The sequence below is a fragment of the Erpetoichthys calabaricus genome, chromosome 2 (genome assembly GCF_900747795.2).
Source record: "Erpetoichthys calabaricus chromosome 2, fErpCal1.3, whole genome shotgun sequence".
In the NCBI taxonomy this organism is placed as follows: domain Eukaryota; kingdom Metazoa; phylum Chordata; class Cladistia; order Polypteriformes; family Polypteridae; genus Erpetoichthys; species Erpetoichthys calabaricus.
Genome location: NC_041395.2, coordinates 76865665 through 76893615, shown reverse-complemented (window position 1 = coordinate 76893615; position 27951 = coordinate 76865665). Strand labels below are relative to the sequence as shown.

The 27951-nt window shown below is 41.7% G+C and overlaps 3 protein-coding genes across 7 annotated transcripts in view; 2 read left to right on the top strand and 1 right to left on the bottom strand.

Moving 5' to 3' along the window:
- Nucleotides 1-27951, bottom strand: part of gabpb2b (GA binding protein transcription factor subunit beta 2b) — a 57806-nt gene that overhangs the window by 13614 nt on the left and 16241 nt on the right. For 4 of the 5 annotated variants that reach the window (XM_028793960.2, XM_028793956.2, XM_028793958.2 and 1 more), the window contains 5 exons: nucleotides 25964-26158; nucleotides 25591-25744; nucleotides 22539-22628; nucleotides 22098-22262; nucleotides 11408-11523 (listed from right to left, as the gene is read on the bottom strand). In XM_028793960.2, the coding sequence (XP_028649793.1) occupies nucleotides 11408-11523; nucleotides 22098-22262; nucleotides 22539-22628; nucleotides 25591-25744; nucleotides 25964-26158 (720 nt within the window). The remainder of the gene's footprint in view (nucleotides 1-11407; nucleotides 11524-22097; nucleotides 22263-22538; nucleotides 22629-25590; nucleotides 25745-25963; nucleotides 26159-27951) is intronic. The other variant, XM_028793959.2, reaches the window with a different exon arrangement.
- On the top strand, nucleotides 3-1561 carry LOC127526673 (uncharacterized). The gene is made up of 3 exons (XM_051922786.1): nucleotides 3-141; nucleotides 218-1324; nucleotides 1419-1561. Exons 1-2 carry the CDS (start codon nucleotides 10-12, stop codon nucleotides 1262-1264), a joined length of 1179 nt encoding a protein of 392 aa, XP_051778746.1. The 5' UTR covers nucleotides 3-9; the 3' UTR covers nucleotides 1265-1324; nucleotides 1419-1561.
- On the top strand, nucleotides 1649-3155 carry LOC114646001 (uncharacterized). Its single transcript, XM_051922787.1, has 3 exons — nucleotides 1649-2085; nucleotides 2200-2448; nucleotides 2531-3155. Exons 2-3 carry the CDS (start codon nucleotides 2204-2206, stop codon nucleotides 3120-3122), a joined length of 837 nt encoding a protein of 278 aa, XP_051778747.1. The 5' UTR covers nucleotides 1649-2085; nucleotides 2200-2203; the 3' UTR covers nucleotides 3123-3155.

Here is a 27951-nt window from a genome sequence, read left to right as displayed (position 1 = left end):
CTACCGCGGATGACCCCAGTGCCCGGTACAAAGTGGTTGCTGTCCATCTATGCCAGGGTGGTGGCTTCGAGGCTAGATGAGACCAAGGCCCGGATCACCTCCATCTTTGGCTCAATCCTGAAGATGGACTCAACAAAGAAGGTGAGCGATATCGTCATCCTCTCCTTCCTTCCTTCCTTCCTTCCAGCTTACCGTCACTCTCCCTTTCATCGTTCAGGTGATCAAGAAACTAGCTGGTGCCGCGGCAGGAACGGCAGCCTGGGTGACCAACGTGGGGAACGAGCACGGCCAGATCTTGATCAGCGTCCTCACTGCAGCCGAGGGCGCTGGCCTGCACCCCATGGCCACCGGGCTGATGCGGCGATACCGTGATGCCAGTGTGTCCCCGCCTCTGGTCCTGTATGTGGACCGAGACTGCTGTTCCCACGGGGGACCCTGCAAGGTGTCCCTCTTATTCAACCAGTGGGATCAGCTGGTGGTGCGGCTCGACGTGTGGCACCTGATGCGACGCTTTGCAGCGGGTGTCACCACGGAGAGCCACCCACTGTACAGCCTCTTCATGGCGCGTCTCTCGTTCTGCATCTTTGAGTGGGACCAGGGAGACGTCGCCAGGCTGCGACAGGCCAAGGCTGGCGAGGCGGGGAACGATCCCCGAGGCTCCGGCTACGGAAAGATCCCACTAAAGGAGCTGGCCCGCCACTGCCGCCGCCGCACACGTGGGGCGGAGGAGACGGGCCGGCTCATCGACGAGATGCTGGAGGCCTTCGGGGACGCCACTGACACCATGGGTATCCCGCTTTTGGGCCGCGCAAAAATACAGGAAATATGGAAAACTCAGAGGCGCCACCTCCACTGCATCCAGGACCCACCCGGCGTGCACCTGTACATGCAGACCGGGCAGCTGGTCAAAGGGGGAATCACGCTGCCGGTGTTCAGGTGTGGCCGTGGTTCAACTTCGTTGGAGTCGTTCCACCTGCATCTGGACCGCTTCATACCTGGCAAGGGTGCTCAGAAACCTGTTCTTTGTGACCTGTGTTGTGCGAGGGAGTGGGTGGCATTGCATTTTTATCTCTGTGTCTCTCTCTCTCTCTCACTCACTCACCGTGTCTTTCAGGCACTTCAGCCAGCGCGGCCCACTTTCAGGCCTATCTGCTGGAAGGCCTGGCACGGTGGAACGAGGACCGTGCGGCAAAAGCAGTGGAGGAAGGAGACCGTGATATCGTCTGCTACAGTGGCCAACTCCAGCACTCCGTCAACGAGCTGAGCGACATTGTATATCGCATGAAGCTGGTTGACGATTACACCCGGCCTGCGAAGTACACTGGTGAGGCGGGCGTCCAGCTGTCTGTCTCTCTCTCTCTCTCTCTCTCCCCTCTCCCCAACCTTTTCATTTTAAAACACTTCCGTCCTTTTCACAGGTGAGCTCATAGGTATCGAGTACCTATTTTCGCAGACCGGTCGAGTGCTGGAGGAAGTGATGGGCAGGGATCCCGACGCTCCGGATGGGACTGATACAGACGACGACGATGACAGTGTCGACGAGGGCTTCCAAGAGGACGAGGGGCTGGTGCAGGAACCTCTGGACAACACCGTCTTCGGCCTTGAGGAGGACTTCGCCCGACAACCGTTGTCGTCTGACAAGTCCCAGTCGCGCCCTGCCATCGGCGCCTCAAAGTCTGGGCCAGCCGACCAGGACACCTCCCCTGGAGACGAGGCCACTCAAAGCGTGTCCCACGAGCTGGTAAGTCTCTCCCGACGAGTTGTGCTATACCTGTGGAATATCTGAGGAGTGCTCCCCTTTCTCACTTTCGCTCTCTTCCCCCAACAGAATAGCCTTGGACCTGACACTGGCCCAGGTTACCAGCACGTGGTCGACCTGGCCTCCAGTCTCGTGAAGCTGCGTCACCATCCCTACGTGACGCAGCAGCAAGTGGCGGAGATCGTCACCCTCTGGGAACGATTGCCAGAGGGCGACAAGGCCCCAGTTCGCTTTCCGCCACGCCACCAGGAAAGACTGGTGCAGGGGAGGTTCCGACGCAAGCACTCACAGACCAGTGTCACACCGGGAGTGGAGAGCTTGCAACGGTAGGTGATCAACCTCTTTGGTGTCGCATCTTTCCTTTTGATGGGATATCGATGGCATGGCTGACTGACTGATCTCTCTCTCCCTCCCTCCCTCCCACCCCCCGAATTTTGTAGGTGTATGGTCGGCCAAGGCGGCCAAGCCGCACAGATGCCAAACATCAGCCGCCTTGTGGAGGCCGTTTGTGTACAGCTGTCCAGGATTCACCCCGAAGGAACCACCATCAGCGGCGTGAGGGTGAACCGCTGGGCAGCTGTGATGCGGGATTACATCTGCATCCAGGAAAATATCCTGACAAATCCGGTACTCGTGGCCCAGACACGCATCCAGTTATTCCCCCTCAATCAGCGCACCCTGGCACAATGGTAAGTACACACTGGACAAGTACCATCCACATGCCCCTCTCCTCCCTCCCACCCTGACTTACTTTGCTTTCTGTCCCTGTAGGCACTACACTCGCACCAGGGAGCTGGTACGGCGGGCTCTGGAGATGGCCGTGCCACTGCCAACCAGCTCGGCCCTTGCTTCAGAGCCCACCCCTACCGTTCGACCACGACCCACGGGCCCCGAGCTGTCCGCTGCACAACCACTACAGTTCCATAACCCGCCTGACCTATCTGGTCAGGCGACGCAGCGACGTCGGGGCCCCGTGGATGTGGCACCAGCCATCATTGGGCACCCCCCCGAGCCACATGAAGCACCCGTCACCCAGCCACTCTCCCCGCCGGCTGACACTGCCACTGCTCCGCTTCCACCGCCGCCGGCAGGACCCTCAGTACCCCGCACCACTGCCTGGCGGCGAAAGAAAAAGGAGGAGGCGGACGAGCTGGCACGACAGCAAGGAAACCCCCCCAAGCAACGGAAAAAAATCGAAAATTACATTTGCAAGTGCTGTGGCCGTCCTAAAACAAAAGAGTTCGGCCACAGCCAATTTGGGGGGGAATTCTTTTGCTCCACCTCAGCCGGCAAAACTATACAGGAGTGGCTGGAGGAAAAGAGGAGGGAGAAGAAAAATCGTGCTGGGGGGGATAGCCATTAAAGAATTGTATTTCTTTCTTTCTTTATTTATTTATTTATTTGATTTGTAGATGGGCCCATACAGTGTTTATTTTTTTTTTTTTTTTGTTCACGAGGAGGTCTGCTGTTTTTACTTTTTTTTTTTTTTTTTTTTTTGCAAATGACTGGCACTTTATATATTGTCAAGGAGGCCTCCTTCTTTTTTCAAGATGTTTTTACTTTTTTTTTTTTTTTTTGCAATGACTGGCAGGCCTCCTCTTCCTCTCAATTTTCTTTTTTAATTTTGGGCTACATCTACTGGTTCTCTACTCTGTTTGGTAGTTATTTTTTTATTGCAAAAATTGTTTGATATTTATTTATTTGTTTATATATAGTTCCTTGGATTGTTAGTTTGACTTTTATTTATTTATACTTATTTCATGTTATTTATTGTATATAGTTGTTTGATCGATTTCTATTTATTATGTGTATATATTTCATTTTATAAACCTTGTTGATTGAATCGTTGTGCCTGCCTGCCTGCTTCTGTCCAGCCGCCGCTTTAAGGGCTCTCTGTTTACCTTCCCGCGACCGCGTGGCTAATCGGCTATGCGCCCGCCCCTTTCACCTTTTACGGACCCGGCTCTGCAGAGCAGGCGACCTTCTTCCGCCACGAAGATCGGCTCCCTTTTTCAAGCCTATATGCTCTCCAAGTCTCTTTGTAATGATAAAATGGATGTTAGATTATATGCCAATAAACCTAGCTTGGCATCATCTGCAAATGTAACCAGCTTGTTATTTATATTCCTATCCACATCATTTACGTATACTAAAAATAGCATTGGCCCTAGCACTGACCCTTGTAGGACATCACTTTTAACATCAGCAAATTCTGATGGGGTTTCTTGCACCATAACCCTTTGCTTACTGTGTCTAAGTCAATTTTGCACCCACTTACACACTACATCCTGAACTCCCACTTCTTTTAGTTTAATGCTCAATCTCTCATGTGGCACCTTATCAAATGCTTTCTGAAAGTCAAGATAAATCATATATGCCCCACTTTGATTATATCCTTTTGTTGCTTCCTCATAGAATTGCAGCATGTTAGTAAAACACAACCTCCCTCATATGAACCCATGCTGACTGTTCAGTAAAGCTACTGTACTTGCCATGTGTTGCTTAATATTTTCCTTAATAATTCCTTCCATTAATTTACCTTTGATGCACGTTAAGCTTACTGGCCTATAGTTACTTGGATCTGCCCAATCGCCCTTTTTATGTAATAAGATATTTGCTATTTTCCAGTAATTTGGAATTTCCCCTGTGTGCAATGACTTCCTAAGTAATCCATTAAGGGTTTATATATGTATTCGCTAACCTTCTTAAGAACTCAAGGAGAAATATTATCTGATCCTGGTGTTTTGTTTGATTTCAGCCTATTTAATCTAAGCAGTACTTCTCCCGCTACAATTTCTAAATCACTTAGTACCTCCTCAGTACTTCTTTTTAAAGCTGGGAGTTTATCCATCTTCTCACATGTAATGACATCAGAAAAATGCAAGTTTAAAGCATCTTGCTATTTCACTATCTGCATTTTTAATTCACCTTAACTATTCCTGATGCACTTCACCTCCTCCACGATTGTTCTTTTACTGTTAAAACAGTGAAATAATCTCTTTGGGTAGTCTTTCGCCTATTCTGATATATTCCTCTTTAACTGCCTTTCAGATTTTTTCTATTCTTTATTAACCCACTGTGGAGATTATTTTTTTAACCATACCAATTCTAAATTTAAGTATGTATCTGTCCCGCATTATATGTAAAATGTATATAAACCTGTTCCACTGCACTTCAACTGTCCCCACACTTAAAAGCTTATCCTAGTCCATCCTCCTTAGACTTTGCTACATCTGCTCAATATCTGCCCCACCAAAGTTAAACTTAACAGATTTGGTCTTTGCATCCTTGCTTTTCCAAAACACTGAGAATGTTATCACATTATGGTCACTTAACCCTAGTGGTTCAATCATCTTTACACCCTCAGTTCTATCCTGATTATTACAAAATGCTAAATCTAATCAGACATCCCCCCCCTGTGTTCATGCTTTAATATATGGCGTTAAAAAACAGTTACTGATTATGTCTAAAACCTCCTGCTCTTGTGCAGTGCTATTTGCAAGGTTAGCCCAGTTTGATATTTAGGTAGTTTAATTCCCATTTGACTATGATATCCCCCATTAAATCTGCCTTTTTAACATTAATAAAATGATGTACACTGAAATTATTGTCTGCACTTGTGGTCTATAATATATTCCTAAAATAAGGCCTCTTTCCCTCATACTTTCCAGACAAATCCAGAGGTATTCACTAAGATGGGTCTCACCATCCAATTGAAAAAGATTTATGATTAAATTCAGCTTGACATAAACATCAACTCTGCCTGCTCTTCTGTTTAATCTTTCCTAAAATTTGTATTCCACTATGTTATATTCTTCCCCATCTTTGTTATTTAGCCATGTTTCTGTTATTTCTATAATATCATAATTATACTCAGCTACATAGAACTCAAACTGATTTATTTTATTTTCGATAACTACTAGTATTAATCCTGTAAACGCCATAAGTGACTCTACTCTGTTGGGCCCTTGAGCAAGGCCCTTAACCTGCAATTGCTTTGTCCTGGGTATTACGTTAACTCTTCAGGGCGGATGTCAACTTTTGTCGACAGGAGGGGTCGATGGTGCATGTCGACAAAAGTTGACATCCAGGGGTAGAGGGTGACAATCAGCTGTTAATGGCGACAAAACTCACTGAAGCGAGTGCAGAAAAGAAAATACTCAGCAGACGATGTTTTGCGCATTATCGCTGAGTCGGACTCTGATTTTTCAGAATCTGACTTTGTTGACAGTGATCAGGAGATCGAGAAAGAAAGTGAGGAACTGGCATAAGCTGATTGGACACCAGCCGATGCCGCCCCAGCTGATCTTGTGCCAGCTGAGCGCATTCGTGCAGTCGATGCACCTACGGCAAGGTTCCTGTGGGAGGAAAAGACGGACATTGATCCGTGGGAGCCAAACTGGCTACCAGACTTCACAAGACAGCATGGCTTGCTGTTGGACACAACAGATTATCAGCCACTGGACTACTTCAGGCTGTTCTATCCTGAGGCTGCTTTTCAGCTACTGTCAGATGAGACAAACGGGTATGGAGAGCAATTTTTTTTTTTAATCGTGGGCTGCACTTGCATCACATTCTCGTTTTTCAAAGTGGAAACCCACAACAAAAGACGAGATGAAGGGCTTTGTGGCATTACAAATAGGAGATACAGTCATGGCCGAAATTATCGGCACCCCTGGTATTTTCCCAGAAAATGTACCATTTCTCCCAGAAAATTATTGCAATTACAAATGTTTTTGTATATACGTTTACTTCCTTTATGTGCATTGCAACAACACAAAAAAACAGAGAAAAAAAGCCAAATCAGACATCATGTCACACAGAACTCCAAAAATGGGCTGGACAAAATTATTGTCACCCTTACAAAATTGTGGGTAAATCGTTTTATTTTAAGCATATGATGCTCGTTTGAACTCACCTGTGGCAAGAATCAGGTGCTGGCAATATAGCAATCACACCTGAAGCCAGTTAAAATGGAGAAAAGTTGACTCAACCTTTCTGTTGTGTGTCTGAGTGTGCCACACTAAGCATGAAGAACAGAAAGAAGAGCAGAGAATTGTCTGAGGACTTGAGAACAAAAATTGTGGAAAAATATCAACAGTCTCAAGGCTACAAATCCACCTCCAGAGATCTTCATGTTCCTTTGTCCACTGTGCGCAACATAATCAAGATGTTCACAACATATGGCACTGTAGCTAATCTCCCTGGACATGGACGGAAGAGAAAAATTGATAAAAGACTGCAATGAAGGATAGTCCGAATGGTGGATAAACAACCCCAATCAACTTCAAAATATATTCAAGCTGTTCTGCAGACTCAGGGTGCAACAGTGTCAGCTCGAACTATCCGTCGACATCTGAATGAAATGAAATGCTATGGCAGGAGAGCCAGGAGGACCCCACTGCTGACACAGAAACATAAAAAAGCCAGACTGGAGTTTGCCAAAATGTACTTGAGGAAGCCAAAATCCTTCTGGGCGAACGTCTTGTGGACAGATGAAACCAAGGTAGAGCTTTTTGGTAAAGCTCATCATTCTACTGTTTACAGAAAACAGAATGAGGCCTACGAAGAAAAGAACACAGTACCTACAGTCAAACATGGTGGAGGTTCTAAGATGTTTTGCTGCCTCTGGCACTGGATGCCTTGACTGTGTGCAAGGAAGGCATCATGAAATCTGAAAACTACCAAAAGATATTGGGGCACAATGTAGGGCCCAGTGTCAGAAAGCTGGGTCTACGTCAGAGGTCATGGGTGTTCCAGCAGGATAATGACCCCAAACATACCTCTAAAAGCACTCAGAAATGGTTGAAGACAAAGCGCTGGAGAGTACTGAAGTGGACAGCAATGAGTCCGGATCTAAATCCGATTGAACACTTATGGAGAGATCTCAAAATTGCTGTTGGGAGAAGGCGCCCTTCAAATCTGAGAAACCTTGAGCAGTTTGCAAAAGAAGAGTGGTCGGAAATTCCAGTTGAGAGGTGTAACAAGCTTGTTGATGGTTATAGGAAGCGCTTGATTTCAGTTATTTTTTCCAAAGGGCATGCAACCAAATATTAAGTAGAGGGTGCCAATAATTTTGTCCAGCCTGGTTTTTGAGTTTTGTGTGAAATGATGTCAGATTTGGCTTTTTTTCTGTTTTTTTTGTGTTGTTCCAATGCACATAAAGGAAATAAACGTGCATACCAAAACATTTGTAATTGCAACAATTTTCTGAGAGAAATGGTGCATTTTCAAGTAAAATTCCAGGGGTGCCGATAATTTCGGCCATGTCTGTAGGACTAAACTGGTGATATAAGTTCAGGGAGCATTAGTCCAAATGTGCTTTGTCCCCTGGTGGCTTTGGACAGGTTATGCCGCGTGATAGGTACATGTTGCTGTGAAGTTTTATTCACTTCTGTGATAACCAGAAGCAAATCCCAAGGGGTGAGCCAGGCTGTAACCCCATGTATAAAGTTCAGCCCCTGCTTGCCATTGTGGAACCAACATATAAACAATTTCATCAGCCTGCCTGTGATTTGTCTGTGGATGAATCTATGATAAAATATAAGGGACACCTTTTTTCCACCAATATATGCCAGACAAGCCCACAAAGTATGGCATAAAGGATTTTGTACTGGCAGAAGCAAACACTGGTTTCTGCCTGAAAGTAATTACATATACAGGAAAGTATTTCTTTCAAAGAGAAAACTGTCCCTTGACAAGTCAGGTTGTGCTGGAGCTCCTTCAGGGCTATCAACATTTGGGTCATGTTCTGTACATGGACAATTTTTATACATGACCAGAATTGTTCATGGAGCTACAGAGCAGGGGAACTGGAGCTTGTGGCACAGTAAGGGTGAACAGGAGACACATGCCTTCTAGTTGAAGCCAGACAGGCTGAAGATGAAAAGAGGTGACAATACGTTTTTCATGTGGGCGGAAAACTTGGTGGCAGTGGCATGGCATGATGTCAAACGGGTGACTTGTCTCTCTATAGTACACACTAACAATATATATGAGAAAGTGCAGCAACAGAAAATTGAAAAGGAGGCCCCAGTGCAACACATATTGTAAGCAGTGTAATGTGGCAATGCATGCAATTGGCTGCTTTGAGCGATATCATACTTTGCAGGACTTTGCTGTGTAACATGTATGTGATATGTATGTGAAATCATAGTATGTGGAAATCATATACTGTAGTACGCAGGCTCATACAACATGCAAGACAGTAACATTTGTCAAAAATAAATATTTTTTGTTGATTTGATATGTTAAATCATTGCTTTGTGTTATTTTTTAAAAAAATATTTGACCCTGGGAGAAAAGAAACAAACAAAAAAAAGCCCTAAAAGAGTTAATCTGCACCCAGCTCTGCAAGCAGGTTCTCCAATTTAAAGGGAAAAACTTGGGGGTTGGTGGCAGGACTGGCACTCCAGCCACCATAAAAAAAACCTCACACTGTTCTAGTGTGGAGCTGAGGTGAAACCCGCTGCACTCGGGTCCCAATCCAGGTGGTTCATCATGTGGTGGGTGTGACAATGCCCTACCAGCGGATGCTCCCAACCTCTAGCCATTTTCAATGTGTTACTCATCTCACCAAAGCACTTAAAGTTTGGGTCAGAATTTATGTTACTAAGTATATTTATTTTTACACTATTGTTTGTTCCTTCATGTACTATTGTAAACCTGCCGTACCCTACAATACCCTGCCCCATCACCTCCTTTCCCTAGATTCTAATCTCCTCAATATTACCTGGACTGCCACAGGCAGAACCTCAAAGAAGACTACCTTGTCAGTTCTGCACTCAGTCTGGCACCTAACTCTTAACATTTGGATTGTAAAACTGAAAGACCACAATTATGTATATCAATTATTCCAACATAGACAATTGGGGCCCCTCATGCTTGCATTTCAACCTCAAACTCTTCAGAGACACTGTCCAGTTATGCAAGGACCTGAAAACAGTTTGACGCTTCCAATTCTGAGGTTGATGCCCCTGGACACTGTGCAACCTTTATCTTGCTACATGTAACCAAGACCCACTGGTCTTGACTGGAGCAACAATAGGGGCACATACTATCTTTCTAAAGGACACCTTGGCCAGGTCAGCCAATTCTCTACTACAACGCAGGCCAGCCAACTCCTACTCCAGTTAAGCAATCCTGAGCTCAAGATGCAGGATAAGCTGGAATCTTCTGCAGATGTAGCATTCATGAAAGACTGGCCTCTCCAATCAATGCTCCAAAATGTATAACATCCAACAGGACTTGCACTGCACTGGCATCATTGTTAAAATATGACTTTGAATTATTAAAACAGACTCAACTTTTTTTTTTATTAAAATTAAATGATTTACCTTAAATGACTCGTAAAGCTAAGAAACTAAAGCTAAAAAAATCAGAGTAAAGAACTGCTACAGTTATTTTACTCCTTCTGGCCCCATAAGCTCCTGTAATATTCTCCTCCTCGACTCCCTTCTTTCTTTGGTGTTACCCTTACATTTCTCTGTCTGGTTCCAAAATTTACTGCCCCTTTTATTCCTTACTTAAAAGCTCTCCACTTACAGTTAGCATTCCTTTGTATTAAAGAATCCTTAGGCTTCAGCCCTCCTAATTAGTCTACTTTCCTGACCGCTAAGAACTGTTCAATCCAGTAAACCTTTTACACATTTCTTATTAAGAAACCTCGCTTACGCAATATCCACTGCTTGTTATTTCCTTCTTCGGTTCTCTGTTTCTACACCTGATTGACGTGTTCTCATTATATCCAATTCTTCTTTATATGCCTTGATCTTTTATGCCCCTAAGGAATCGCTGTTACATTAAATTAATTGATGCTATAACGTCAGTTATTTTACTGCCCTGCCTCATCAACATTAGTTGGAAAACACATTACAAGAACAAGTACAAGTAACTTTTCTAAACGCTCCCCCAAAACACTTAGCTAAAAAAAACCCTTCAAAAGAGGTAGAAAAGCTTTAAAAATTCCTGAATGACTGCTTAGCAGCAAACAAAAAACAAAGTTTTTAGTAGCAAAATTGGTTTTCTAATTAAACTCTTACACCTCAGAACACAAAACTCTTAGCACTTTCTCTTCCACTCGCAAGGATCATGTCACCACATCAGTATGTCTCAGTCTCCAATGAAACTCCTTTCTCATGCTATACATATGACATGAGCATGTTTTTGAAGTGGAAGCTTTGATATTTTTTAAAAAGTATCTGGAAGTAAAGCTGGGACAGCTTAGTGATTAGCTAAGCAAACAGGTTTAAGAGGCTGAATGGTTTCTCCCTTATTTACCCAACATCACATTCTCTATGCTCCAAACCCATTAGCCAATGCAGTAAAGCCCTGTAATCAAAGTAAAGACTTGCTGGGGAACATGATCCAGATGAAGTATGAATATCAAAAACTGACTCAAACTTCTGCTGTTTATTGGACTAATATTACAACTAATTCATATTCTGTAATTTTTGGATAATACCCCGTTGATCAACATAACTTCTCCATCTACGTGATCAATAAAAAATATGTAATAAATAACAACAGTTATATAAATAGGACTACAAACACTGATTTCAATTATCATCACAGCAGCCTCAATGTTGTTTTGAACAATGGCTTTAATACTTGCTTTTTTAAAATGGGACAATACCCAGTAACACCAACCTTGTCGCCAGTGTCTATATGATTGATTATAGCTTCAACTCTTCTTTTTTTTGCTGGCAGAGATGGTTCCTCTTCCAAAACTTCTTCTGCCATTTGGTTTCCAGGAACTGCTATTACTGAAAAATAATAAAAACAGGAGCAATAAGACTGATACAAACAACAACTATTCAAGTTCTAAATACTTATGGAACTTTGCTTCTCTCTTAAGCTATAAACTCAGTATTTCCATTACTATACTGCCCTACTCTTCAGTACACCTCCAAGTACACTCCTTTATAGGATTAATTTTAAAACCAATAAACTTGTCGGTATATTTTTGAATGTAACTAGATCTTGATGATGATGTAACACATCATTGAGCTATGGGAATAGCACCTCACTGACCAGTGAACCAATGAAATACATATATGTTTTATTCAGTTTAACAATTCAGTAATTTAAACAAAGAATAAAATTATTATAATGAAAAAATAAAGACAGTAAAAAGTAGAAAGATGAAAGTGATGAGGGAGCATGGAATGTGACAAAGCAGCTATATTTTATCAGTTTAACATACATTTCAAGATTAGAAGGCAATCAGAAGGAAAAAAGAAAACGAAAAATTTGTGCTGTATTATCTGGAATCAAAATACTTAACAAGAGTATAATAGTAACGGATTTGCAAAAAAATGCTATGAAGTAAACATCATCTGTAGAATCTGAATGAATTTATATGAAGTCTATTCGCTAGACAACTTTGGAAACTATGTGATTACTGATATTTATAAATCTTTAATGAATACAAAAATGTCCAAAATGTTAAGAATTGAGACTTAAGTGATTTGACAGTTTTACCACAAAGACTTATATTTGCTTTCTGCGTGTCAAGGACAAAAGGGTAGGATAAAAAGCCATAGATTACTAATATTCAAAAATAAGCCATTTACAGAAACAAACAATCATCTCCCTTGAAAAACAGAGCCCCTTGTACCTCGTTTGTAACATTAGATCTTCAAAAGTAAAGTCATTGCACACTCTCCTCATAATATCTAAAAAATTATCAAAGTTTTGTGGCACCTCATTTTCTTAAGAAGTAGTTATTACTAGATATCTGCATTTTTGTTGCTTGGTAATTGGTCTTGTGAACACATGCACAAACAATTCATAAGTGTGCATGCGGGAAGGGTATTCTCCACAGCTGGTGACATTATGGTTTCACAGAGGGGATCATTTATTGGTCCTTACCAAAAAAAAAAAAAAAAATCTCTAAATTAATTAACATTATATTTTCATGATGTATAATAAATGTATAATGTATAAAAAATGTACTATGAGGTATATCTTCAAATGTTCACAATAAATGTCAGTTTTATATTGTGTACAGTGCATCCAGAAAGTATTCACAGCGCATCACTGTTTCCACATTTTGTTATGTTACAGCCTTATTCCACAATGGATTAAATTCATTTTTTTCCTCAGAATTCTACACACAACACCCCATAATGACAACATGAAAAAAAGTTTACTTGAGGTTTTTGCAAATTTATTAAAAATAAAAAAACTGACAAATCACATGTACATACAGTAAGTATTCACAGCCTTTGCTCAATACTTTGTCGATGCACCTTTGGCAGCAATTACAGCCTCAAGTCTTGTTGAATATGATGCCACAAGCTTGGCACACCTATCCTTGGCCAGTTTCGCCCATTCCTCTTTGCAGCACCTCTCAAGCTCCATCAGGTTGGATGGGAAGCATTGGTGCACAGCCATTTTAAGATCTCTCCAGAGATGTTCAGTCGGATTCAAGTCTGGGCTCTGGCTGGGCCACTCAAGGACATTCACAGAGTTGTCCTAAAGCCACTCCTTTGATATCTTGGCTGTGTGCTTAGGGTCGTTGTCCTGCTGAAAGATGAACCGTCACCCCAGTCTGAGGTCAAGAGCGCTCTGGAGCAGGTTTTCATCCAGGATGTCTCTGTACATTGCTGCAGTCATCTTTCCCTTTATCCTGACCAGTCTCCCAGTTCCTGCTGCTGAAAAACATCCCCACAGCATGATGCTGCCACCACCATGCTTTGCCACCACCGTGCCTTGAGACAATCCTGTCTCGGAGGTCTACAGACAATTCCTTTGACTTCATGCTTGGTTTGTGCTCTGACATGATCTGTCAACTGTGGGACCTTATATAGACAGGTGTGTGCCTTTCCAAATCATGTCCAATCAACTGAATTTACCACAGGTGGACTCCAATTAAGCTGCAGAAACATCTCAAGGATGATCAGAGGAAACAGGATGCACCTGAGCTCAATTTTGAGCTTAATGGCAAAGGCTGTGAATACTTATGTACATGTGCTTTCTCAATTTTTTTATTTTTAATAAATCTGCAAAAATCTCAAGTAAACTTTTTTCACGTTGTCATTATGGGGTGTTGTGTGTAAAATTCTGAGGAAAAAAATTAATCCATTTTGGAATAAGGCTGTAACATAACAAAATGTGGAAAAAGTGATGCACTGTGAATACTTTCCGGATGCACTGTATATGTATTAGTCAAGTATATTTTAATGTACTGTATGATACTGTATCATGATACATATCATATTATTAAGTTGCTGCCAATACTAAGCTATAAATGGCCTCAAATTCTCCTCAAGAACACTTTGATAAGAAGCACAAATCATTGTTGACTTAATGACTGCAAGCTGCCCAGGTCCTAAAGCAGCAAAGTACAGTTATCCCCCGCTATATCGCGGTTCAGCTATCGCACCCCCGCTATATCGCGGATTTATTAATACTATTATTATTACTATGGGGCTCCGCCCTCTGCTCACTTTGCTTGCCCACCCCCGGGTTTGGTTTACCTGATAAACAATTTAAAGAGATTATTTTCATGGGAATTGTTACATATGCATTATTTTCTTTTTTACTTTAAAACTTTTGTAAAACCAATATTTGTCCTTTATTTCCTGCCCCGGGCGTGGTTAAATCTCTTTCGCGTGGCACTTATAATGCTGTCCGTGTTGTGAAGGGGGGTGGGGGGTGTTGTGTGAACGCACGCTAATGAGATGCGATCGGTTCAGCTGGTGTCTTGCTGCTGCTGCTGGCCAGCTGTGTGTTGTGCTTGTCGTGCTTTGCGTCAATCACTTAAAAGCCTGTACAGCAGCTGTCCTTTTGCCACTTCGCATCTCTGCCGCTCGCTTTGTGAAGAGGGGGGGGAGCTGAACGCATGCTAAGCAGAAGTGGACAGATCAGCTACTGGTTTTGTGCTGCTTCTACCAAGATGCTTGTTCTGCTTGTCGCTCTGCACGTTCTGAAGGAGGAGGAGGGGTGAGGGCTGAACACATGCTAAGGAGAGGTGCTCGGATCATCTGCTGGGTTTCTGCAGCTGCTGCTGGCAAGTTGTGTGTTCTGCTTGTCGTTTTAAGAGCTGGGATACCTGAAGTTTGTCTGCCAAAAGCATTCCAACAACTGCTAGGTTAGATGTCAGTGAACTTGTTTTAAATTGTTTGTAAGTAGGGCGTGTCTTCAAAGTGTCTGTCGAGATGATCTGGTCTCGATCACTTCGCTCAAATCCCCCCCCATGGAGGCACACTACGCTCCTGCCACTTCGCGTTGTGAAGGGGGGGAGCTGACTACACACTAAGGAGAAGTGGACTTTGTGCTGGCTTTGTGCTGCTTCTGCCAAGATGCTTGTACTGCTTGTCACTCTGCATGCGCAATCATTTAAAAGCCTGTACAGCAGCTGTTCTTCTGTCTCACTGCCTTGTCTTGCGTGACATTAAAATGTTTTATAACAGAGAGATGTTACTCATATCCTTAGCCCGATATCCACATATATGTGTTTACAAAGTGTGTTTTAATAAGTTTAAAAAAAATGTTTATTTATATGGTCTTTCTATATTGCAGATTTTCACCTATCGCTGAGGGGTCTGGAACGTAACTTCTGCGATAGGCGGGGGATCACTGTAACCACAAATCATTACTATGCTTCACATTTGGTAGGAGGTTCTTCTCCTGAAATGCTGTCTTTGGTTTGCACCAAACAGGTCTACAGTTACCGTGGCCAAACAACTCTATCTTCGATTCATCTGTCCAGAGCACATTGTTCCAGGAGGCCTGGTCTTTTATATTTTCAATGGCAAGAGGTACATGTAGATCTCGCAACCAGCTCATGGAGACTTTATATGAAATAGTCGCCTGTTGGGCTGAATTTGCTGGGCTGGTCAGTCCTGGACAAATTGTCATTTTAAAATTTATTCCACTGTAATGAAAATCATTCACAAGTGACATGATTGATTTCAAATAATCTGGCAATCTTTTTAAATCCCTTGATAGACTCATAGGCGTCCACAACCTTTTGAGGGCCTTATAGAGTTTTTCTGATCTTGACATGATGATATCACACGCATCAATATCAAAGAGAACACCAGACACTAGATATCTGTAGTTTAAATAAGTTCCAGCTGCATACTTTCTAAGGAGGTTCTAATCATTGGTACATAATCTGAAATACCTGATTCTAATTGTATGGCTTTGAAGTGGTGATACATATAGGGGAGTACTAATGTTTTCCATTTGACAAATCTTCATTTTATAAAATCTGAGGTTATGAGAATAAATGTATCATGTGAATTTTAGGAGTTATTTGCTTAAGTATATCACCTTTACCTGTAGGCACTGTTTGCATGAAGATCTATTGTTTACCTGTTCAAATATGTTGAAAAAGTCAGCAGCTTCTATGGGATGTACTTACTTTTTCATATGACTATATAAATTTCATTCATAGGTCTGAACTTCAATCTGATTAACTGGATGGTTGGTCAGCCAATCAGAAAACATTTGCCACATCTTCTCAGTTGTGAGAAGCAGATCATAGATATGTGATACAGTATCAGCCAAATAATACAAAGAGTACACGAAACGTGTTTTGCCCTAATTGGAGCTCATCAGTTGTTTGCACCTTTGCTTCTCCTTATGGGAAAAACTAAAGATGTCAGCGCCTGAGGTGCGTTGTTATTTCGGAGTTACCCAGGGTAGTGTTGAATTTATTTAGGATGGTTTTTGTTGGGTCGCTGGTTAATTACTCATAGCTAAATAACAAAAATAAGGTAAATAACAAATAACAACTGCTTAAACTTAGAAAATTACCAAGGCCCCTTTAAAATTTTGACCTGTGGTCAGCTTTACAGGTGGGCCAACTTATAACTTACTTAAAAGACTTTTTCAAGTGCTCAAGCATTTAATGTATGACTCAGATCATTCTGATAATAGTGCTGAGATGGCATTACAGCACCTGAAGAATGTATCCATTGCTGATGATGGTCTCATTTGATGTTGTCATTATATACTACAATCCCAATTCATCTGGCCACAGAGACTTTACTGACGAAACTAAACAATGACCCCACAGTAATGGCACAAATGAAGCTGACCACTAAGGACATAATGCATCTAATACACTTTGCCAAAATACCCACTTCCACTTTAATGGAGAATACCATAGACCGAAAGAAGGCATGCCAATGGGATCTCCATTATCAAGACTCTTAGCTGAACTGGTTATACAACGATTTGAAAGCGTGCCTCTAACTCAGTTCAGACTTAAACTCTGGATACGCTACATCGATGACACATTCGTCATATTAAAAAGTAACCAGCTGAATGAATTCTACAGCCACATCAACTCAGTATTACCTGCAATCCAATTCATGATGGAAAAAGAAATGAACGGAATTTCCTTGACATTTTGTTTGAAAGAGGTAACCACACCGGTTTAATTACGAGTGATATTACAAGGAATGTTATGCTGAAAAAATACGACACTTTCCAGCAACCACCCTCCATCCCATAAACTGAGTTGTGTTAGGACTTTGCTCAAAAGGATTAACACTCATTGTAACACAATGGACACAAAAAAGAATGAAAGACATCTTTTTCGTCGGTTCACATCAAATGGCTACTCCAAGACATTTGTTAAACAATGCCTAAATATGAGACGCCGCAGACCTCAGCAAACAGTTGACTCTAACTTGGTCCCCCACCGCACTTACCACACCCTCCCTTATCATTGTGGTGTCTGGGATCAAGATAGCGCACAAACCAGCAAACACTTTATGGACTATCCTTTTCAATGCCAAAAGCAAAAAGTAAATCACAGAAGCAAGAAAAGCAGTTTACATCATTCTATGCAGTGCATGCCCAGTGGCATACGTGGGACAAACTTCTAAAAGACTCGCAACACGGATAAAGAAACATTGCAATGCCATCAGAAGGAAATAACCACAGTCTCCTATTTACATACAAGTTCCACCAGACACACATTTAACTGGGACACTGTAAAAGTTAAATTCAGGGCCAATACTAAGAGTGCCTGAGAGCTGGCTGAAAGCTGTCTCTCTAACAAAAACGCCATTAACAAACACTTGGGCTTGAACCTAGCATATGCAGGCTTTAAATGAAGAACATCCTAATAATAAAAAAAGATTTTATGACCAACACCTTCTGAACCCCACCTTATTAATCCACCCACCCCTCCACCCCTACTCTTCACTATTTTAAAATATGTGACTCAATTTTCCCATTTGTGGATCTTTAGCTACAAATACACACACACATACACACACACAAACAGAGCCTTTCTGATGCTTTAAATATGAGATCATTTTCATATATGTAATACCAGCCAACCCGCGGCGTAGCATACGCCGCATAATTATGAATTGATGGGTGAACACTTCCTGAAAGACAGTTGTCCAAATGGGGTTGGTTTTGAGGATACGACTGTAAGTGAATGAAAAGATGTTACTCTGGAGAGGGCAACATACAATACAGCGTTTTACACGCTGCATACGGCGATTCACATCGAAGCATAGACACTGCTAAGACCATGGGATACCCCTCGCAAACTGTTTTACACGCTGCATACAGAAATTCACATCCGCGACAAATATGATTCTTCTTAGATGGTGCTGTCGCATCCACTCTTGCTCTCGAAGCATACACACTGCCTGGTCATGTGCCCGCTCGCAAGAGCAACTAACAGAGACCCTCCCACCAAATCTAAGACCATGGGATACCCCTCACAAACTGTTTTACACACTGCATACAGCAATTCACATCCACGACAAACAAACTGTTTTACACGCCGCATACAGCAATTCACATCCGCGACAAACATGCCTCTTCTTAGAAGGTCCTGCTGCGTCCACCCTCGTCCTCAAAGCATACACACCGCCTGGTCATATGCCTGCTCGCAAGAGCAACTCATGGAGACCCGCCCACCAACTCTAAGACCATGGCGTGTAAAACAGTTTGCGATGGTGGACGCGGTCGTGCGTCATAACCGAAAAGAATGCAGTGGAACCTCGGTTCATGACCATAATTCGTTCCAAAACTCTGGTCGTAAACCGATTTGGTCGTGAACTGAAGCAATTTCTCCCATAGGATTATATGAACTGTATGTAAATATATATTTTTGTAAGTTTTTAAGCACAAATATAGTTAAACCATAGAATGCACTGCGTAATAGTAAACTAAATGTAAAAACATTAAATAACACTGAGAAAACCTTGAACAACAGAGAAAACTAACACTGCAATAGTTTGCGCTATAGCAACAAAAAAATGAACATTTGAAAAAATCCGTAATTTAATAAACCACCAAGAAAAGTAACATTTCAAAAATGCACACTACGAACCGATCGCTGTAAACAGAAGTGAAAACAAAATCAAGCCCAGTGCATTCTTTAACTGCCTTCCTACCTTATGAGTCCAGCCCTCTCTCTCGCTACCTGGGTGTGTGCATCTGTCTCTCTGTCGCACTGCCTGTGTGTGTGCGTCTGTCTCTCTCTGGCGCTGCCTGTGTGTGTACCTCTGTCTCTCTCTGGCGCTGCCTGTGTGTGTGCGTCTGTCTCTCTCTGGCGCTGCCTGTGTGTGTGCGTCTGTCTCTCTCTGGCGCTGCCTGTGTGTGTGCGTCTGTCTCTCTCTGGCGCTGCCTGTGTGTGTGCGTCTGTCTCTCTCTGGCGCTGCCTGTGTGTGTGCCTCAGTCTCTCTCTGGCGCTGCCTGTGTGTGTGCGTGGCTCTCTCTCTGGCGCTGCCTGTGTGTGTGAGTCTGTCTCTCTCTCGCGCTGCCTGTGTGTGTACCTCTGTCTCTCTCTCGCGCTGCCTGTGTGTGTGCACGGCTCTCTCTCTTGCGCTGCCTCTGTGTGTGCGTCTGTCTCTCTCTCGCGCTGCCTGTGTGTGTACCTCTGTCTCTCTCTCGCTCTGCCTGTGTGTGTGCACGGCTCTCTCTCTTGCGCTGCCTCTGTGTGTGTGCGTCTGTCTCTCTCTCTCGCGCTGCCTGTGTGTGTACCTCTGTCTCTCTCTCGCGCTGCCTGTGTGTGTGCATGGCTTTCTCTCTTGCGCTGCCTCTGTGTGTGTGTGTGAGTGAGTGTGTGTGTCGCACAGGAAATGCACAGGGAAAGACTGAACCTCGCAAGAGCAACTAACAGAGACCCGCCCACGAACTGTAAGACTATGGGATACCCCTCGCAAACTGTTCTACACGCCACATACAGCGATTCACATCCGCGACAAACATACTTCTTCAGAGGTGCATGTGGAGTGTAGCAGAGACGAACGCGAATGACGCCCTGCTCTGTGAGTTGCTGCGTCTGAGTTGGTGGGCGTGGCTCTGCGAGTTGTCGTCATATCCAATGGTCTTAGAGTTGGTGGGCGTGCTGTCTTGCGTGCTTTCAATGGGTGTCTACTTGTCGGCGGCTTAGTGAATTATATATATAGATGTTCCTATAATATTACCAACTTATACAGTACATTTCTTCTATATTGGGAATGAGCAAACACACCATATACATTTTAAACTAACACAATGCTGGATGATCGAGAGTCTCAACTAGTAGGGTAAATTACTACAAAGCCTAAAACATTAAAGTACTTTAAGATAAACAGTACATTGGTAACAACTGAATGAAGAATTCTGAATACAGTACTTTTAACTATCTAGCCGAAGACCATTAGGTTGATCATTTCAGATATAGTCTATAATTTTACTTTCACAGCTGTAGTGGCACATTGGACAAATTTATTTTTTCCAAATTTCATATGGTTCACTGGTAAAAGCAATGTATTAGTTTAGAGTTCATACTTATAAAGAGCTTGCAAATCTTGCTAATGTGATTTAGTGCCAGTGAAGATAACTAACAGGTGTATGCAGTTTTTCTCAATTGTAGATGCTGACTAAACAGATATGAACTGTACACTTGCAAAACTAATTTATTATGAAATAGTTAGTGAGACCTGAAATGCAATGAAATGAACTAAAAATGTTTCATGCAGCACAAAACACAGACACACAGAAGATATTAAGTTCAGAAGTAAAGCCAAACAAAACAAGTATTGATGGGGACACTGTGCTTAAAAAAAGGTGCCATCCATCTGATGAGACATAAAACTGAGGCCCTGACTCTGTGGCCATAAAAGATACCTGGGAATCTTTAATAAAGTATAGGGTGTTTCCCAATGTCAAGGGTCAATTGTTCACCATGGCCTGGTCATTTTCACCCCCTAATCATCATCTGTCCCTAATTGGCTAAGTCTCTTTCTCACCCCTTCACCGCGTTATTCAGGTGGATGCTGCACATTGGTGGTGGTTGAAGTGGCTCCCCATTCTCTATGTAAAGTGCTTTGAGTAGTAAAAAAAAAAAAAAAAAAAAAGTTCTATATAAATGTAATGTCTTCCTCTTCATCACGGTCATCACTTTAACTATGCTTTCAATTATTGGTGGACCATTTGACCTCTTTAAAATAAATTACATGGATAAGAAATTCCACAGGAGAAAAGAACAAGACAGACATAGGAATTAATACTGAAATTAAATGCAAACAGAGAATAACAAGGAGAAAATGGCATTGTGAGAGATGGCATGCTGGGACTGGTATCCCAGACAGAGCAGAACTGGGATCCTTACCCGACAGGGATGCCAATAGCATGGAAGGACATTGTCTTCCCCAATACCCTAGAAGGCAGCCCTTCTGGGCTTCGTACTGCTACAGAGACCCACAGGGCATACTGTGAGTTGTACTTCTTTTGGCAAGCCCTATTGGGTCCAGTAGGTGCACCAGGGGGCGCCGAGTGGATTTATGAGCCCTAATTCACACAGACTCCAGACATACCCAGAAGTACTCCTGAGCCACAGTATCAGGACACTAGAAGTGCTCCCAGGTTTTACACAAAGGGAGCAGCCTCCATCATCCAGGCGAGCCATAGCTCGTAGAAAGCATATGAAGTTTGCCTGGAGGATCAAGAAAAGAGCCTTGAGACTTGTATTGTGCGTTGTTGTGTGCCTTTTGAAGCCTGTACTGTGAAGGTATTTAAAAAATTAAAACCTTTATATTAATCGGGACTTGTGTTTGCACTTTTGTCGGGAATGTGGGAGGCTGCAAAGCCACTGGTGGTCAAAGCACATTAATTAAATAGAAAATTTCCAATAGCAAACAAAACCAGGTATACTGTAGTCAATGATGAGTTTGAGCATTGAATTTGAAATCCAGTACTCCTAGATCTTGTAGCTTGCTAGAATGATAAATATTGTAAGCTATTTCACCAGACTTCTAGATGGCAACAGAAATAAAAACAGATGATGTTTGTGGGCAAGACAAAAAATTACAGCATTGTTCCATGCATCCAAATATATGGTTTCTATTTACTGTACATTACTCACCTTGCTGACCATCCTGCATCGTTACTATAAACTGCTGCCCCAGACTGCTGGTTTGCAGATTCCCATGTTGGTCTGTTACTATTGCGATCACCCTTTGACCTCCACTTCCAACCATATGTTGTAACGCTGAATCTACCGTATCAGCTGAAATTAATTCTTCTGTTTCTGTGAAGAAATAACCAATAATACATGTTTTACTTATAACCTTCAGAATTTTGTTAATGAGATATAGAACCATGTTCACTGTCTAGAAACTAAACCTGAATTTCTGCATTAGTGTACATCAGGCACTTGCTGCGTGAATAAAGCTTACTCAATTTTGCTTTGAAATTCAAAAGCATAAAGTGCCACTACAGTAAAATTCAAGAAAATGTCAGACTTGATTTAAAATGTTGTCTGAACAAGTGTTCATTTTTAAACTATTGTAATTGCTTATTTTACCTGCTCTGTTTGAACTGGATAGTGGCCCTGATGCTTCTGCCAAAGCTGCTAGTGTTGCAAGCACTGAAGTTGTGGAGACGTTTGGTTCCCCTAGACAAGTTTTAAAAACCCATTAATGTAATCAGGGCAATTAAACAATGAAAAATAAATTATTAAAATGTCTAAATACAAACTACAATGCTCGCTTTTTAATCCAGATGTTTTATTTTAGGTTTTTAAGGTTTCAAAAGCTTCAAATTTGTTGTGTAAAAGATGAATCCACTATAAAGATCATTAAATGAAAGTACAGTATTTCATATTTTTTGAAAATTGCTTTACTTTTTATGTCTACTTATGCCATAAAATGTGAATACCCATCATTCTACTTGTATATTATTTGTGTTCAATACTAATAAATGATGGCAATTTAAGAGCAATACAAACAATAAACAGAGGTTGCAAAACCTTTATACAAAAGAAAGTTGTAAAGGTTAAAAGGCTGCCAAATTTCAACCAATAATTATCTTAACTGTCATTTCTTCCTTGCCAAGTTATTACAAAGACAATTTTCAGTCAAAGCATATTCTTTGAACTATTAATCTTTGCACAACATGTGCTTAAATCTTTTTTGCAATCCTGCTTACTTATGTTCTAAGTAAGAAGATAAATAAACACTATCCAAGAATAACACATTATGTGTTTACTCCTTCAGACTATAATACATGAACTGACACTATTTTTAATATTAAAAATATCTCAGAGTAGACTTTAGGCAGGTCCATACAAACATGAATAAATTTGAAAGCTCTCTTTGGAATTCAAAAGGTTTCAGTGTGCTATAGTGTTTTCAGATAGTCACTGAAACACTAAAAACACATAAATCTTTTCTATTTGGCATGCTCCGTTTGTCACCCAAAAGCTAAGTTTGTTTACAAAGCAAATACAAAGTAAATTAAAATGCTGACCGCTCAAGAAAAGAAAATGAACCTGGAGAAAACACTAACCAAGATGTCTTTGCTTAGGCAGACAACGTACAATTGCTTTTAAAGGTTACCATAAGATAGCCAAAGCCCTGGAAAATATACTGCTCAAAAAAATAAAAGGAACACTTTTTAATCAGAGCATAACATCAAGTCAATGAAACGTCTGGGATATTGATCTGGTCAGTAAAGTAGCAGAGGCGGGTTGTTAATCAGTTTTAGCTGCTTTGGTGTCAATGAAATTAACAACAGGTGCACTACAGGAGCAACAATGAGACGAACCCCAAAACAGCAATGGTTTAACAGGTGGAGGCCACTGACATTTTTCCCTCCTCATCTTTGCTGACTGTTTTTTCACTAGTTTTACATTTGGCTATGGTCAGTGTCACTACTGATAGTATGAGGCGATATCTGGACCCTACATAGGTTGCACAGGTAGTCCAACTTCTCCAGGATGGCACATCAATACATTCCATTACCAGAAGGTTTGCTGTGTCTCCCAGCACAGTCTCAAGGGCATGGAGGAGATTCCAGGAGACAGGCAGTTACTCTAGGAGAGCTGGATAGGGCTGTAGAAGGTCCTTAACCCATCAGTAGGACTGATATCTGCTCCTTTGGGCAAGGAGGAACAGGATGAGCACTGCCAGAGCCCTACAAAATGGCCTCTAGCAGGCCACTGGTGTAAATGTCTCCTACGAAACAATCAGAAACAGACTTCATGAGGGTGGCCTGAGGGCCCGACTTCGTCTAGTGGGCCCTGTGCTCACTGCCCAGCACTGTGGAGCTTGACTGGCATTTGCCACAGAATACCAGAATTGGCAGGTTCACCACTGGCACCCTGTGCTTTTCACAAACGAGAGCAGGTTCACCCTGAGCACATGTGACAGACGTGAAAGGGTCTGAAGAAGCCATGGAGAATGCTATGCTGCCTGTAACATTGTCCCGCATGACCGGCTTAGTGGTAGGTCAGTGATGGTCAGGGGAAGCATATCCATGGAGGGACACACAGACTTCTACAGGCTAGACAACAGCACTTTGACTGCCATTAGGTATCGGGATTAAATCTTTGGACCCACTGTCAGACCCTATGCTGGTGTAGTGGGTCCTATGTTCCACCTGGTGCACAACAATGCCCGGCCTCATGTGGCGAGAGTATGCAGGCAGTTCCTGGAGGATGAAGGAATTGATAACACTGACTGTACCCCACGTCAGTCAACCTAAATCCAATAGAACATCTCTGGGACATTATGTTTCGGTCCATCCGACGCCGCCAGGTTGCACCTCAGACTGTCCAGGAGCTCAGTGATGCCCTGGTCCAGATCTGGGAGGAGATCCCCCAGGACAACATCCATCAGGTATGCATGCAAGCACATGGGGGCCATACAAACTAATGAGTACGATCTTGAGTTGCTGCAATGAAATTTTGGCAAAATGGACTAGCTTTCCGCATCATTTTTTCACTTTGATTTTTGGGGTGTCTTTGAATTCAGCCCTCTGTAGGTTGATAACTATCATTTCCATCAAATAATGTGGCATCTATTCGTTCCTAACACATTACCCAGTCCACATCAGTATAGATATCCAGAATGATTTTTTCCCCATTGAGATCTGATGTGTTTTCAAAGTGTTCCTTTAATTTGTTTGAGCAGTTTATATGCTAAGAGTCCTGCCAAACTAAATATGGAAAAATATTCAAGTGCTTCAAGGGCAGTACAGGTCAGCTAATGTAGTGACGTAAGGAAAGGACTAAGGTCATTATAAAAAAAAAAACAGTCTGTGCCTGATCATATGACAATCATATATCAGCATTACCAAAGGTTGTCTTTTTCTTTATGTACACTCCCAAGAGAGAGATGGTATTTTCAAATTTGTACTTCAGTCACTTTTGGAAGCATTTTTAAGAAGATTTGTTTTTGGAGGTCAAAATCACTGTTCAGTGTGGAAGGAGGGATGAAACAAAAAAAAATCTAAGCTTAAATGTAAACCAGAATTGTCGAATACCTTGTTTGACCATTATCTTTCAAAAGAGTGCATTAACAGCAGTCTATTACATTAGTTATTTTCACACTATGTTACTGTGCTTGCTGTCTTACCAGAGGTAGTCTTTGTGGTCGAAGAAGAGACAAGTTCAGAAAGGTTCACTACACCTCCAGAGGAGAAAATGAACTGAGGAGAAGAAATGGTAACAGGATTGCTGATAGAATTAGACTGGTCTGGGTTCATGTTGACTTGATTCTGCATCCCTTCCTAAATAAAAGAAGGCACCAATGACTTTAAACAATGTACAAGAGAAGGAACACATGTAAATTTATAAAACCACACAGATTTAAAAAAAAAAAAAAAAAAACACATTTTGATGCTGGCTCAAATTAAAATGTACATAAATGACAAAGTACTTAAAAAACATTTGCAGAATGACTAAACATTACATAATACCTATTTTAAAATTAAAACGCAAGTACCAACCTGCAGTAATAACATAATTTCTGTGTTGCGTTTATCCACTGCAATGTCAAAAGCAGTTTTATCAAATTTACTCCGTGCATGAACATCAGCACCATATTTCACCAACAACTCTACTACATCTTGGTGGCCATGTTCTGCTGCCCAATGAAGAGCTGTCATTTTCAACATATCTTTGGCATTAATATCTGCACCACTCTGTTGAATAAAGAAAAAATGTTTTTAAAGGTCTTATTGATAAAAAGTTCAGATTCATATAATGCATTAAGTGTGTTTTGAAACTGAGAAATGGCATTTTAAAGGAACTGTGGTCTATTGTATAATGACAGCCAAGAATCAACAATGATTCAAATAAATTGTTTTCACTTTATGAAATGTTAAGCTCTTCTTTTAAGTTTATTGGGTTTTCTGACTAGGAGAGGTTAGAATAACCATGCTTCTCTTTCCAGTGAACTCTCTAGCACACAATATTAGATTAGACACCTTCCTTTTTATCATCGCAGATAAGTTTAAATACCTAGGGATAAACATCACAAATAAACATAAAGCTCTTTATCAACAAAATTTTGTTGTCTGCATGGAAAAACTTAAACAAGACTTGCATAGATTGTCTACCCTTCATCTCACTTTAGATAGATAGCTGGAACAATTAACATTGTCAAGATGACTATCCTTCCTAAGCTTCTTTTTCTATTTCAAAGCATTCTCATATACATGAAAAAATCATTTTTTAAGATGTTAGATTCAATCATAACTTCATTTATTTGGAATTCAAAATATCCATGCATCCAAAGGGTAACTCTACAAAGACCTAAGGCAGAAGGCTCTACCTAACCTTCAATTTTATTACTGGGCGGCAAATATACATGCTATAAAAACTCGGGACATTGATACAAATAGATGAACACACAGAGGATTGGTCCACAATAGAAATAAAATCCTGTAGTACTTCTTTATATTCCTTGCTTTGTACCCCAGTAAATACTAATAATTGTCAATATACTAACAACCCAATTATGCTTCATTCATTCAGAATATGGAACTAATGTAAAAGTACTTACAAGATACAGAAGATTTTATCTGTGGCACCTCTGCACAATAACCACCTTTTTGCACCCTCTCAAACGCATGCAGTTTTTAATGTTTGGAAAACATACAGCAGGGGTGCGGAAATCCAACGCCCGACTCGGGTAAATTGACCGTCGGACAAGCGTGTTTTTCTGGTTTCAGTTGTCCACGGACAAGTGCAAGAGACAAGAGAAAAAATAATTATATGTGCTGTGCAGGGCACATCTTTACCACTACTTTCAAATTTTAAACATTTCGGTATGTACTTCGTGCGGAAACCGTCTACTTAAGCATGTTCTTCATGTCTGAAATTGGTCTTCAATACTGTTTACAAAATGACGGCTGATTTTTCAAAGGGGAAGCACTCTTATGGTCTTACATAAGTATTTTACCCTACTATTTACACGCTTGGAGATGCAGTATTTTTTTCATGCTGACATTACAATGTAATCTGATGATTTTTCATTTTAATCAATAACTTTTATATATTACCAGTAACGGCATACTGCACGATAACGTGCAGTGAATACACTTGACTTGAGCATTCCTAGTTTTCATCCTCTTTGTCTGTCTCTGTTTAGCATTCGTTTGCTTAGAGGTTGATGCGCTTGCTGCTTCCTGAGCAGCTCTTCTTTTCTCCATCCTAGCGGCTCACTGCTTCTCTTCTTTCGTTGGCATCTTTTCGCGTTAAAACTGATTAAGTTAGTTTTTGTGTTGCAATTACTTAGTACGTTTTCTTTAATTCTTCACTTAAGCTGGCACTTAAGTCTTCAATCTGCCACAAGAATGATTAGCGAAGGTGGTGGGGAATGAGAACGGCGCATATACACATGCGTCGCACGGCCTCCCTGCTGCGCGGTGCTGAGAGTTGATTCAACAATAAAATAAAATAAAAATGAAGAGTAATACAAATCATCACCCTG

Bases quoted from the DNA above. Each gene is read 5' to 3' on its own strand.
- LOC127526673 (XM_051922786.1), top strand. From the start codon at position 10: ATGACCCCAGTGCCCGGTACAAAGTGGTTGCTGTCCATCTATGCCAGG. The intron at 142-217 runs GTGAGCGATATC...TTCATCGTTCAG, and splicing joins AGATGGACTCAACAAAGAAG to GTGATCAAGAAACTAGCTGG.
- LOC114646001 (XM_051922787.1), top strand. From the start codon at position 2,204: ATGGTCGGCCAAGGCGGCCAAGCCGCACAGATGCCAAACATCAGCCGC. The intron at 2,449-2,530 runs GTAAGTACACAC...CTGTCCCTGTAG, and splicing joins CAGCGCACCCTGGCACAATG to GCACTACACTCGCACCAGGG.